Here is a 13399-nt window from a genome sequence, read left to right on the forward strand (position 1 = left end):
ACGCGTCCTAATGGAATGTCTCGACTGTGAAATTAACATTCTGAACAGGGATCCAAAGATGAATAACTACTCGAGAGCCAGTGTGGAGGTGCTAAATCATCTACTCTTGTATACAAATAACATAGTCTTCTCGACCTATTGTTGGGATTTTTTATTTGTAAGAACTCAACTCTCACAGTTATTAAAAGCTGTTCATGTCTTAGAATTTGCTTAATACAGCTTCCTCCTCACTAATAGGAATTCTGGTATGGATGTGTAAAAAGCTTTAAAAATAATATGTAAAAATTGAAAATAACTTTAATTTAAGTGACTTAATATAGTGACGTGAAAGAAATATTTGGCCCTAATTTCTTGTTTTTCACATTTTTATTATAACAAATTTAGATATTAGTTAATAACACAAACACAAAAAGCTTTAATTAAAATACACATTTTTATTATTAAGGTAGAAAATATTCCACACCTACATGAGCAATTAGCCCTTAAACCTAAAAACTAGTTAGGCCACCCTCAGCAGCTGCTAGTGTTTGGGATCCTTATCCTGTTGCAGAATCCAGGTACTTTCTAGCTGGAGCGATAGCTGGACATTATCATTCAGAAAACTTTGGTAGAGTGGTTGAATTTGGCACACCAGTTCTTTCAGATCCTAAAGCCACAAAACAACCCCAGACCATCAAACTACTATCACCATGCTTTAAAGTTATGATGTGTTTTTTCTACTTTTGCCAGATATAATTGGACACACAACCTTCGAAAATTTTAGCATTTGTCTTATCAGTCGACAGAAAATTTTCCCAAAAGTCCTGTAAAAAAAGATGATAAACAGTAAAGTTCAAAACAGATGTGGAACTCCGTCATCCAGACCATTTTAGACCAGCCTCTTTCTCATTGTGATGCCTCAACACTAACCTTAACTGAGGCTCGTAAAGGCCTGCAGTTTTGTGAAAATTGTTGTTGGCTCTGTTGTGAAGTCTTGGATGTGTCGTTGTTGAGCCCTTTTGGTAATTTAGATAAATATGAAAGTTTTGCTCTGAGAAGCTTCACAAACTAAACTTTATAACTTAAAAAAAAAAAACTTTTTTTATTACATCAGAGTAACTACATTATATCATCCTGGCATCCGGAAGGGGTTTCCTATTGTGAGTTTAAAAATACGATTAACAGTATCTACCCTTCAATAATGATCCTACTGAATTACAGAATAAAACCCAGCAGAATGAGGAAGCATATTTTTCTTGCCACCCCACACAAAAAAATTGTGCTTTGGTAGATAAAAGGAAAAAAATAAATTTTAGCCACCCAGTCTCTATAACAACCATTAGATAATATTACCATGTCAATCTTCTCTATCGCCTAGATCCCAAAAAGGAGCCCTGTGTGGCTCTCACAGACAGAAACTTGAGGATTTTCTTTAATATTTCTTTCACTGTTATTTTATTATTTCATTCCTCATTAAATATGATGACCTCTTTTAGCACTTTTTAACCTTCTGGTATAAAAGGATAATCAGGTGGGAAAAAGTAACACATGTTTTTTGCTAGTTCAATCTGAAAGACTCACATGGAAAGTCTTCGGCACTCAGACATCGCCAGGAAACATAGCGCTGAATTTTGTTTGATATGCATGAACAGGGGTAAAGAACAGGGATGTTTCCCCCAGGCCTGAAACTTGTGGTGGATTGTAGATAGATGAAGTTGGTCAGTCTGTAGACTGCTGGTTTAGCGAGACGGTATGCTGAGCTTTATGGGGAGATCCAGTGGATTGCAGGAGCTGATACTAATGCTTTACTCAGGGACCTGGAAGATGGAAGTCCGGCTCGGATAACACAAGTTGCGAGAACCTGTCCAAGATGAGCAAGCATGAAGAGACAGTGGAGAGAAAAAAATCTGGCAGAACCAGGCTCAACATGGCGGTCTTCTGTCAGACTGGTTGAGATGAGGCAGGGATCGCAGAGAGTCCGGGAGGAATGACAGTCTGATGAAGCTTTAGCTATGATGGTGGAGGAGGGGCTGGTGGTGGGTTGAATCGGGGTCATCTGATTTGAAGTCAAACATGGTCCAACCTCTGCCTGTGCTTTTGGTACCTGACAGAGTTGGGAATTGGAGACCTTTTAAGATGAACTCTGGATGCTGATTGGGCTTTTGTGGAGGTGTGGTTCAAAGCTGATTAGCTGGTGTCGGAGACGGATGAGGGTAAAGTAGTCAGTTCATTCAGTTGAACTTCCACCTAGGCTCCATTTTTTTTAGGGGATATGAGAAGCTGCAGGTCCGTTTCTCCTCCAAAAGCACTTATGAACCTTGTTTTTCATCATAAAATAGCTGGAATTATAATATAAAATCCTTTACATGCTGTATGCTAATCGAAAAAGAGGTAATCTTTGAGTCTTTAAGCAGGAATGTAACTAAAACCACATGGCCAAAAAAATTTTCAAACAGAAACAAAACTTCCGTAACTTTCTTCCATGGTCAACTCCATCCCTGAATCTAAAAAAGAAAACTGGATTTAGATGAAGAGAAGAGAGAATTAGATTACCTGGGGCTGTTTGATCTTGTTCTAAACTGATTGCCCAAGAAGCGATGGTCTCTATTGGTGCCAACCTTGCCAAATGTTATTCTATTTTCTCATAGTGGCAGAAGTGATGTACAAAGTATTAACAGCAGGGAGCTCTCACTGTATACATGTGTTCAAGGTTGGATTTTTTTTATTTGGTTGTGGCATTAAGCTGCTATAGCTAAATATTAATTGATTCATTGAGTTCACACATCTTCACCAAAGTTTCCAATAAGTGAGGAGCTAGCTCTACATATATACATGTTTTTCTTCATAGAGAACCAACCTTTTGAAAAATCATCTCGTTTAGCATATTCAGCTCAATTTAATCCTGATTTAGTTGCCAAGTGATGGAAGTGCTGCGCTGTCATTGCCAGAGGAAAAATGCTCAATTTGCAGGTGTTATCCCACAGGCCCGGCTGAAGGAGATAGACAAGCTGGATCAGTTGCTGCAGGCTGCAGTGAGAGAAGACCGCCCCCGGGCTGTGCAGGCTGTGTGTGCTACTCAGTGGAATTTTTGCCTGCCACTCCTGCAGCACAACCTCAGGAAACGTATTAAGACGCCTCTGCTAAAATTGGCCCAAGTTCTGGAAGACATGCAAAGGTTTTTAACTGTTCTCCTTTTAACAGTTACCTAAAATTGTTCGACATTTCACAGCTTTTAGCAACACCTCTTTGAAAAGTGTGAAAATCCTTATAATGTGGCACTATAGAGGATGACCACAATATGATCCAGTTTTCTGCAGTTTTTTAATAGAGAGCTTTGATGTTTTAAGGATATCCTGAGCTTAAATTGTTATTGGGAGTCTGATATCAGTCAAAACACAATTATCAGAATATACTAGCCTGCATCTAAAATTTCTGAAGCAACCAAGCTGATAGAAATACATTGTTTCTGTCGGAGTTTTATGCAACCCATTGATCAAAGATAATAGTCAGTTTTTCTCATGGCTATTTCTCGTGACAATTCTCCCCTTTTTTGAGTACCGGTAATATCACTTGATAAAGAATTGTTTTACAGTCCAGACTAAATGAAAAAAGTAATAAAATTATACATGATTCATGCTGATATTGTATTGTGTCAATATCAGTATCGGACAGCTACAATTTCATTATTATACTGAATTCAAAAGCTGTTTTGTGATGTCAGTAGATATTGTGTGGTTAGTTGTCCTTTTAAATGTTTTGAATTTGCTTCAGAAAATATAAGCAGAATAAAGAGATTCTGAGAAGCAAACTGCTCTGTTCTAGTTCTACAAGAAATAACTAATGCTAAAAATATTTTATGCAGTATGTTACTGGAAGTGCGGTGCGGAGTCCATTCAGAGCTGGCAGTAATAATGGAGGAGGAGGGGGATATGGAAGCATCTCGGACCCACCTTCAGAAAGCCATGATGTTGGACAACGGGACACAAAAAGAACGTTTATCATCAGCTTTTCAGCTCCTTCAGCTCGGATCACCGCTCCACCAAACACCTGACTGTCCTGAGGGCAAAGCTGCTATGCTTATGCAGCAGGTTTCCTCTCCATCTGTTTCATTGCATAGCCCATTACAGAAGGCGATATTTATCAAGTGTAAATTGAAGACCTAATAGTTTTAATTCAGCTAGGTATAAGAGTAGATCCCCAGGGGACAAGGAAAAAAGCTGATTCCAAATTAAATCTAATTTCTAACTCTTCTTTTTCTTTCTCAGGTCAGGGACATTCCGTCCCAACACAGTACAGAGAGGCATCCTATTCTGGTGTCTATCGGTCTCCTTTTAGCTCCTAATGATTTTCAATCACTCGTGGATGCAGAGAGCGCATCAACATCCACAGGTACATTTTCCTTCCTACAAGGTTTTAAAGAGGTGATTTAATGTTTAATGTGACTTGTTTAGGTATATTTAAAGTAGATAAATGTGTTTATATCTATATTTGAGGTGGACTCCACATCAATTTTTTTTTTAGATTACATTCAAATCTTTTATATCCATGTTAAACAGATTAGATGGGTTGATGTCATTGTTAACAACGAGAAAACTGAAAACATAAAACACCCTGCAACTGGGTAAACTAAAAATTCTACTTAAACAGTTTTAGCTTTGTTTCTTTGACACCGTTTTCCCTTTCCTCTTCATCATAGAAATATGTCAAAATCAGAATGTAGACAAAATGAAAGAGATTCATAGTACTTCACCACAATGAGACTTTTAGAGGCTTAATTTAAGGATGTCTGTGAATATAAAACTGAAAAGTGAATGACTTTATGTATAAAACTTCTTTATGTTTTATTTCTCAGAGAAGTGTCTCTGCACAGCTCTCCACATAAAATATTATTTCAGAATTTCACATTCAAACAACTTTTTTCTTTATTTATTCCCCAAAACGGCAACTAAGTTTGGAGATCTCTCTTTTCAGCATAGCAATTAATCAAGAACAAATAATACAGTATACAAGCAATTTTATTCAACTAAATTCCACAAACAGTGTTAGTATAGCAGAGATTTGATATAAATAAATTAATAATAATAATAAAACAATCGCCAACAGAGTTAAAAGTTTAACTGCTGAGGCCTTTAAGCAGTTTTGTTTTGTTACTAAGGTGATACAATATAAAACTAGTTTGTACCTGATTTATGTTTTTCTTTTTATCAACATAAAAAACAGAACCTGCTTCAGTGCATTCCCACCACCAAAACAGTTTCAATGAATGATTGGAAAAAGCTTATAAAATATTTTGATATTTCATAAATCAGTCACCTACAAGACCTGATTAGAGGAAAATCAATTAATTTGTGCCCCACCGGTTTTTGTAGAGTTATTCTTCAAATTTTGTATAATCTTTATTCAGCCTTATATGAAGATTAAAACCTACATTATTACAGATATAAAAGATACCTAAATACATAAACCTGAATACATGTCTCATTACTACACACTACATCCCACAGCCACTGTTATTGCATTACTGTTCTGTGTTATCTTTTTAAATGTCCCATACTATGCAAAATTCACATTATAAACATTTTGTAACAATCATATGTGTCCTGAAGCCTGTGTATTAGATTCAAAAATGAAAAAATACCTTTCACCTCTATCATTGCCTTTCTCCACCTCTTAGCTAATGTGTGCTCAAAATGTCTTTTGGAAACGTCTTCTGCATCATCTGGGGAATTAAGCTGTCCAATGCAGTCTGTAGCAGCCCATTGGTAGAGCTACGCCTTCATCTAATGTATTATTACTCACTCCCAGGCTATCTTTATGAACTCTGATTGAATGTCATGGTTGCGGCTTCTGGGTCCGCAGCCTTTGGGAGGAAAATAATATTTTTTTGTAAAGACTCTCAGCAAATGGCGCGCAAATGGTAAAAAAAAAAAAAAAAAAAAAACAGCTTTTGGGGCCTCATTGTTAATATTTTTTGTTTTCAAATGTAGAATAATATGGGACCTCTAATTCAAGAAGAGATCTTTGCTTTCTGAGCCTTCATTTAAAATGCACCTGAAGGGAAGGTTAAATAATGTGATGCTATAGGAGTAGAACAGACACTGATTACATTCAAACTAGAGGCAGGATTAGCAACCAGTACAGATCAGTACAGCTCTTCTCTTTAGAATGGTAAAACATGTTTATATAAAGAAAGGCTCAACACTTGGAATACTTTATCTTTAAATCTGTCTTTCCTTGTTGTACTGGTTGAGTCCCCATCAAATGCTGGGAGAAAATTTGGAGGGCAGAAGGCTCTGAGCTTTGAGAGAGCCTTTGATCTGCCTCATCTCAGACTCCTTGGTCCAAAGTTTGACTTAAACACTATGCAGCCCTAACGACCCAGGGCATAACTTGCATTGACAGCTAGTCAAAGGGCTTTTTTCTCACACATGGGTTAAAAGCTTTGCTCCCTAGAGGCACTTTGCTTGGTGGTTGGACCTTAAGCATCTCTCTACATGAAGACACAATAATTGCACTCTTTTCTTCAAAGCTAGCCCCTGATGAAGCCCTTGAGAGTTATGGATTTAACCACAGTGTTGAGTTGCACCTTTGCCGGTTTTAAGGTTAAGGTCTTTGAAGCTTATGAATGTGCTTTTTTATTATTTGTTTAATAATATTATTATTTTAGAAAAATAAGAAGCTTCTTAGGGACTGATTTCTACAACCACTGTGTAGTTCCTATAGGAAGTATTGGATCAGAGCTGATGGCTAGTCTGGCTGCTAAGGCTCAGCATCATTCCATCTGTGTGGAGAGGCTGAATGGTTTCCAGGACAGACAAAGAAAAGATCAAGATCATACAGTAAGGTGTGTGCTCCTACATTTAATCCCAACCTTTAATGTGTTTATATTTGTCTTATGTTGTATTTTGCCAGTGGTGTTGTTCGTTCAACACTTTGTACTCTGTGTTTGTTTATTAATGTTTTATGAATAAAGTTGGGCTAGATTACATCTGAGAATGGAAAGAGTGGGACAAAACTGTAAATCTTAAAGGCTAAGCAAGGAGAGTATTAGACAGAGATGAAGCAAAGAGGAGCTGCAGATATCCACAGCTCCTCCAGCTCTAGCCTCAATGTAAGAGAGGCCAAGACTGTTAAATTGTAGAAAGAAAGCCAGAAGAACCTGGCTCTGCATCTGGTTGCATATTTGGGACATACACCCAAATGAAAGGAGGCTTTCCTGTCAGAAAGGACTAAACTTTATATGGTGGTGGAAGCATTATGTAGCTGAATTATCTGTATATAGTAACCTGAGATGACTTGTGTTTTGAATTGGCATTATATAAATAACTGAATTGAATTAAATGTGGGGATGTTTCACTCTAGCAGTCACAGGAAAGCTAGTATCTGTGACAAAAGGTTCTACAAACACTGAGGGGATCTGAGTCAAACACATGCAACACTAATCTGACTCTTGGCTTTAAACATGTTAAACCATGCAATATGTTTTTTCTTTTTCGTAATTACCATTACTACTGGTTTCTTTAAGCAGGACCACTACAGAAAAAAAATTACATTATAGTTTATTGTTTTAATGTGGCAGAATGAAAGACTGGTGTGAATACTGTAAAATGCATTACACTTTCTGAAATGCAGTAGGAAGTTTAACAGTATACTGAGACATTTATGGATAGTTGAATTTACTTCCATCCATGATTACAGAACATTAGATGCTAATGAATATTTAATTTATTGGTCCGGTCAGCAGTAAAACCCCATGTGTAAGTATAGCAGTCCAGTTTCATTACAACTTCCCATTTACAGTGTAGTATTGGCTGCTCTATTTATTCTGCTGCTACTGACCTGAAAGTTTATAACAAGCTTGATCCTAAGGGCATGCACAGTTATTCACAAATTACAAATCACATTTCAGCTAATCAAGCTACAGAAATAAATCTTTTTTTTTATTTTTTTATCTCTGTTAGGGTAAAGCTTTGGGCAATGCTAGCAAAGACAGCGAGGAAACAGGAAGTCTGGGATGTGTGCCGGGCTGCTTGTCGGTTCTGTTTGCTTTATGATGATGGACCATCAAAGCGATCAAAGACTAAGGGTAAGCTGATTAATATCTTTGCAAAAGAGTTAAAGAGTGATATGGGTGAAAAGTTTAAAAGCATCCATTATAACCATGAACATATTTATTTACAGCTTCTAAAGAAAAGTAAAGTAATGATTGAATCGAACTTTAAAAAGTTTTGAATTATCTCTATTGTGCACAGTCAGATTTTCATACAGGCTGAAATGTAAACATGCACCCTCAGTTCCACAAGATGAAATGTTCTTTAGTCAGTTACAACTCACCTGTAAGTCACATTAACACACCTCTGGCACAATTCTTGAATAGTTGTACACTTTTGAGTCCAATTCCAATCATCTAACCAAACTTGAGGGCTGTATGTTGGTAGCACTCTGCCAGGAGTTTGTATGTTTTCTCACAGTCCGAAAACACGGACTGTTGGTTAATTGGTTTCTTTAAACTTGTTGGATTGGTTTCTTCTAAACTGAATCTCAGAACTGTAACTATACAGTCATATGTTTACATAACTGTTTTTCATCACAATATTTTTTATCACTGTTGCTTACCTCATCAAGGCTGCACTTTAAAAAATGAAATGGTCGAGAGAGCTGTTTTTCACAGAATTTATTTTCTTTGTTTACACTTTGTGTATACAAAATTACAAAATAAAATCTTTCTCTAAGTCTAAACTGCCTTATGTGTAAGCGTGTGTAGTTTTTCCCATGTTTCACGTTGTTTCCTTGGTTTGGAGCCCGACCAGTGACCATGGTGGTAAAAATCCCCATGCTGGATGCATGTAAAATACCCCAAAGCTCTCGTTTTAAAGCTAAGGTAGCTATAATTACACATGATAATGTAAAATGATATAATTGCATCTTCTTTCAAATAAAGTGTATCCTGTTTATAAATCCACCTACAGTTGAGGGTATAACAGTTTGTTATGGTTTATCAAGAGTTTTGCTTAAATACAATTTTAAGAGAAATATTTTTTATGTTAACAGTCATGACAAATATTTTCTTTTTTGGTTTGCATTCTAAATCTGTTTTTTTTTTATTATTATTTTTTGTTTTTTACTCCCTGTAGAACATAAAAGCTCAGGGGAAAAAAGCAGTGCAGAGTCTCATCATCCCCGCCGTGGAAACAAAAACTCAGTGCACTCATTACGTCTTTTTGCAGAAGTCTGCTTCATTTCGGCTGAGGTGTGTTTTCAAATATGTATGTTTTAAATCTCAAAAGATTTCTAGTTGACTATTTACAACTTTTTTGAAAGGTAAATGAAGTGTTATTCTGTCCTTATTGCAGATAAATATCCAAACCCTTTTCCTATTTGCTTCCTCTGCTTTGAATACAATAACCTCAGCAGGACTATTTGGATTTGAATTTCTTTAGATAATTGGATGTGTTTAATTGCTGCTTTTCTATTGAGATAATTAGGAACATTACCTTATTTTTGATTTTCAAACAACTGAGATGTTTTTTAGATACCTTTGTTGTTCGATGCAAGTTAAGATTCAGTGTATTTAAAGTAAATTGCTCAATATTATTAAAGTACCTCTTTTTTATTAATATCTCATCTAAAATAAAACAAATATAGATGATGTACATAGTTGAGGAATGTTAAGTTCTTAGCAAAAATGTGTGATTTATTCCTTAAATATATTCTCTTAAGTTTAAAAAAATACTCATAAAAATGAACAAAAATAACCTTGTTTTTTTAATTTTTCTTATACAATTTTTGTACATTTATTTTCAGGGATTCTTGTTTACAGTCACATATATTAGATTTCACTTAAAATAATGCTGTTTGTTCCTTTTCTCAAGCTCATCAACAAATATTCCACAGAGAAGAGTTCATGCATTATGGGATTATTTTTTTAACAAGCCCGTGGGGCTACACAGCGATTGGTCCGAGTCAGAAGTTGTTGGGCTTGTCATATGAGCTTGTCTTTCTGCGTAATCCTGCACCACATCAAGCCTGCAGCCTTAAGTCTTCATTAAGCATATAGAGACGTTAACTTGACAGCACTTTGAAGAAAATAAAGACAACCATGCACAGCCACGACATGACCTTGCCAAAACATCACACATGCACACACAAACACACACTGCACTGTCTTCTCTTGCTTCTTTCATGTTCTTTTTGCTTTGTTCTATGACACATGTCTAAGTTTCCTGGAAACGGGTTTGTAATTCATTAATTTATTCTGATGATTAATATCAGCTCCTCTAGTCTTACCTAAACTATCCGCCATTGGTCCTTTCTTTTCTTTTTTTCTTTGATCTATACAGCAAGCTTTAATGACACTTGAGACTTTGTCATAATCACAGTGAGACTTGAATTCTTACTTGCTCTTATTATAAAGTCGTCAAAAAAGGATCTCACCTTTAATGTCACCTTTTAAGCAGGAAAAGAAATGACTTGATCTCTCTTTTTAGGCCACTGTCCACAAGTTGTTCGAAGAGGGAGTGCAACTTAACAGCCCAGCGATGCCACCACAGGGAAAGGTTGGGGGTGTTACAGAGGAGGATCCACACTGGGTTGTTTACAGGTTAAAATAACTTTTGCATATTCCTGCAGGCTTATAGAATTAATTCAATTTTTATTATATGATAAAATGCTCCAGGGAAAATGTAAAGGCTAGCTAGACTTAAATTTGAGTGTCCCCGATATGCTTTTCTGATGAAAGCAGCTCTCTGTTATTATGTAGGTTGTATACAGATTTAAATTTGCATGTTTACATTAGATAAAATATACAAGTTTTTCTCCAAATGCACATTAAAAAAAAAACGGCTTTAAATGATGGATGGATAGAAGATATTTTTTTTCTTTGAATATGGAATCATGATAAAACTGATATTTTTTTTCAGTTTATACCATTTTTAATAAACACTCTGAAAACATTAGGCCATGTAGAATAAATGTATTACTTGAATGGTAAAAGCCTCAGTTTATATACACAGTACTTTAAGGAACAGTAGGTCTGGCTTAACCTGAATTTAAGCTGGTTTTTAAATTAGTTAACATTTAAATAGTGAATCAACTACCAACAATATCAATGCTTAAAATATTAAAATCAAGTTTTTGACTCGATCAATTTCAATTTCTCATCTTAGAACAATTTTTCATTGTTGTTAACACCTCTGCATTTGATAGGCCTCATTAGATGTTTACCCCTTAAAAAATGATTTGGAAAATAATCTGGAAAGACAAGTTTTTTTTCTAAACTGTATTTTATTTTTCTATAGTTGTGTAGATCTGGAAGATCATTACCTTTGATGCTTTTGCAGAGTCTGTAAGGAAAATGTCAGTCTGCAGTTTGATTCATTAAAACAAAACTCTTAAGTTTTCATATCATTTAGTTTTTAAATCTTTAGAACTCATAAGAAATCTGTGTTGGTTTTTTTTCCTGCCTCTTCCTCGCCTGATTACTTCATCCATTCCCACTATAAGCTTTACCTGTTGGAATGTTTTGCAGGGACTGGATCAATGCTCTGTCTTCCTACGCCACCTCTGGCTTCTTGCGGGGAGGAGAAATCGGGGTAGAGATTGGGGAGTCTTGGCTGGTAGAAAATGCAGCCGTTTACTTATGGAACTATAACCACCACGTACTGACTGCTGGGGAGTACCACTTCCTGCTTCCTACCTTCCAAAATCTAGTGGAAATGTTCCAAAGGATGAAAACTATTAGGTAGCTCAATTTTATTAATTATTTTACTCTCCAGTTTTTTGACAAAAAAAAAAAGATTATTTCAAGATTATATGGATAAGATGTTATATGGAAGGTTGTTGAAAGAATTTTTTTTCATGTCATTGCTTATAAAAACAAGCTGCCTCAACAACAACAGTGTAAAGACTCCTTTTAAACACCTACATTTGATGTGAAATTCATCAATAATGAGCAAAGTATTAAAATGGTGTAATTATTTGACAAACATAAAACTTTTTTAGACTAATATCCAAACCCAACAGTTTAGCCAGGGACACTGTTGTCTAGAAGAAGATAGGTATTAATTTTACCAAAAGTAGCACAGTGATGCATCATCAAAAGTAACCTGCTTGTTTGTAATGATGTCAGACTTTATGTTGTTTTTCTCAGGAACCATACCCTGTATGTAATTCTTTGTGATGCTGTTGCTCGTGGGCTGATCCAGCCTCTGGTTGCAAGAGATTGCAGCGAGACCAGTGGTGAAAGCAGAACAGAGAAGGGAATAAAACCGACTGCCAGCACCTCCAGTGTTCGCTTAGACAATGCTGCCCTGCAGGAGGTACAAAGAGCATCAGAGGTAAGTATCACTGCATAGCCATAAAACTGCCTGATGAGATGTTCTTCGTTTAGAAGGTTTATCTATATTTCATAGTTTTATATGTGTCCACATCTCTAAACGAATCCTTTGTTGAAGCCTCCAAATATTAACTGAGTGAAACAAATTACAACAATTTTTTGCTAAAACTTAGGAAGATTCTATATATTTAGCACAATGCCTCACCGAACAGCGCCATACCCACTGTGAAACATGGCGGTGGGGGCATCATCCTGAGGGACTCTCTATTCAGACTGAACAGACAGTTTAATTTAGATGGATACAATTCTGAAAAGTTCCAAATACTGATCAGTTTTCTGCTTAAAAGCTGGAGATGCAGGGGAAATTCAATGCACAACATTACATGGAGCTGAGGATGCGAGTTATCAAATAACAAAATAATCTAAAGTTGGGTTCCTCCAGCAGTCCAAAAACAAGACTGTTAGGTCATGTTTGCCCTGTGGGTGCTTTTTCATTCATAGACTACCGGAAATAGGGACCAGCCCCACTCTGAGTTAGACGGAGAAGATGGATAGATTAAGGGAAAAATATTTTTTACGTTATTGTTAATATAAAAAAAAAGTAGTACGTCATTATATTTTTTCCAATTTATTGTGCCAGTTGTATTAAATACCAACAGAATATACTGTATATAAAAATGTAATTATGAAACTAAAGATAGAAGAACAAACAGGAACCTAGATTACTGAATAAAAAAGGATAATTCAAATATGTGAGGCACATATGATTTCCAGTCTACAGAGATGTAAAACTATCATGCTGCCCTGACACGTTGTCAGACTATTTACTACTTGATTTCAATAAAGTGAATGGTAACTGAGATGTTGGTCTCTCTTTTTAGCATAATCTAGGAAGCGTCTTTGTGCTAACCCAAGACCATTCTTTTTTTTTTTTTAAGGTTTTTAAACTGCATTCAGTACAGAGTGTGCATATATAGATTTTGACGTATTATAAATAAATAGTTGCGTGATTATACATATGTCAAGATTATAGATGTTGGTATCTATATCTATCTATCTATCTATCTATCTATCTATCTATCTATC

At 35.8% G+C, this 13399-nt stretch overlaps 1 protein-coding gene across 1 annotated transcript in view; it reads left to right on the forward strand.

Moving 5' to 3' along the window:
• Window positions 1-13399, forward strand: part of cfap46 (cilia and flagella associated protein 46) — a 51384-nt gene that overhangs the window by 12338 nt on the left and 25647 nt on the right. The window contains 10 exon segments of the mRNA XM_015393203.1: window positions 3-88; window positions 2964-3154; window positions 3842-4067; window positions 4245-4368; window positions 6694-6823; window positions 7941-8065; window positions 9114-9229; window positions 10467-10579; window positions 11507-11719; window positions 12128-12314. Of these exon segments, the coding sequence (XP_015248689.1) occupies window positions 3-88; window positions 2964-3154; window positions 3842-4067; window positions 4245-4368; window positions 6694-6823; window positions 7941-8065; window positions 9114-9229; window positions 10467-10579; window positions 11507-11719; window positions 12128-12314 (1511 nt within the window).

Source organism: Cyprinodon variegatus, unplaced genomic scaffold (assembly GCF_000732505.1).
Source record: "Cyprinodon variegatus isolate N-32 unplaced genomic scaffold, C_variegatus-1.0 Scaffold630, whole genome shotgun sequence".
In the NCBI taxonomy this organism is placed as follows: Eukaryota; Metazoa; Chordata; class Actinopteri; order Cyprinodontiformes; family Cyprinodontidae; genus Cyprinodon; species Cyprinodon variegatus.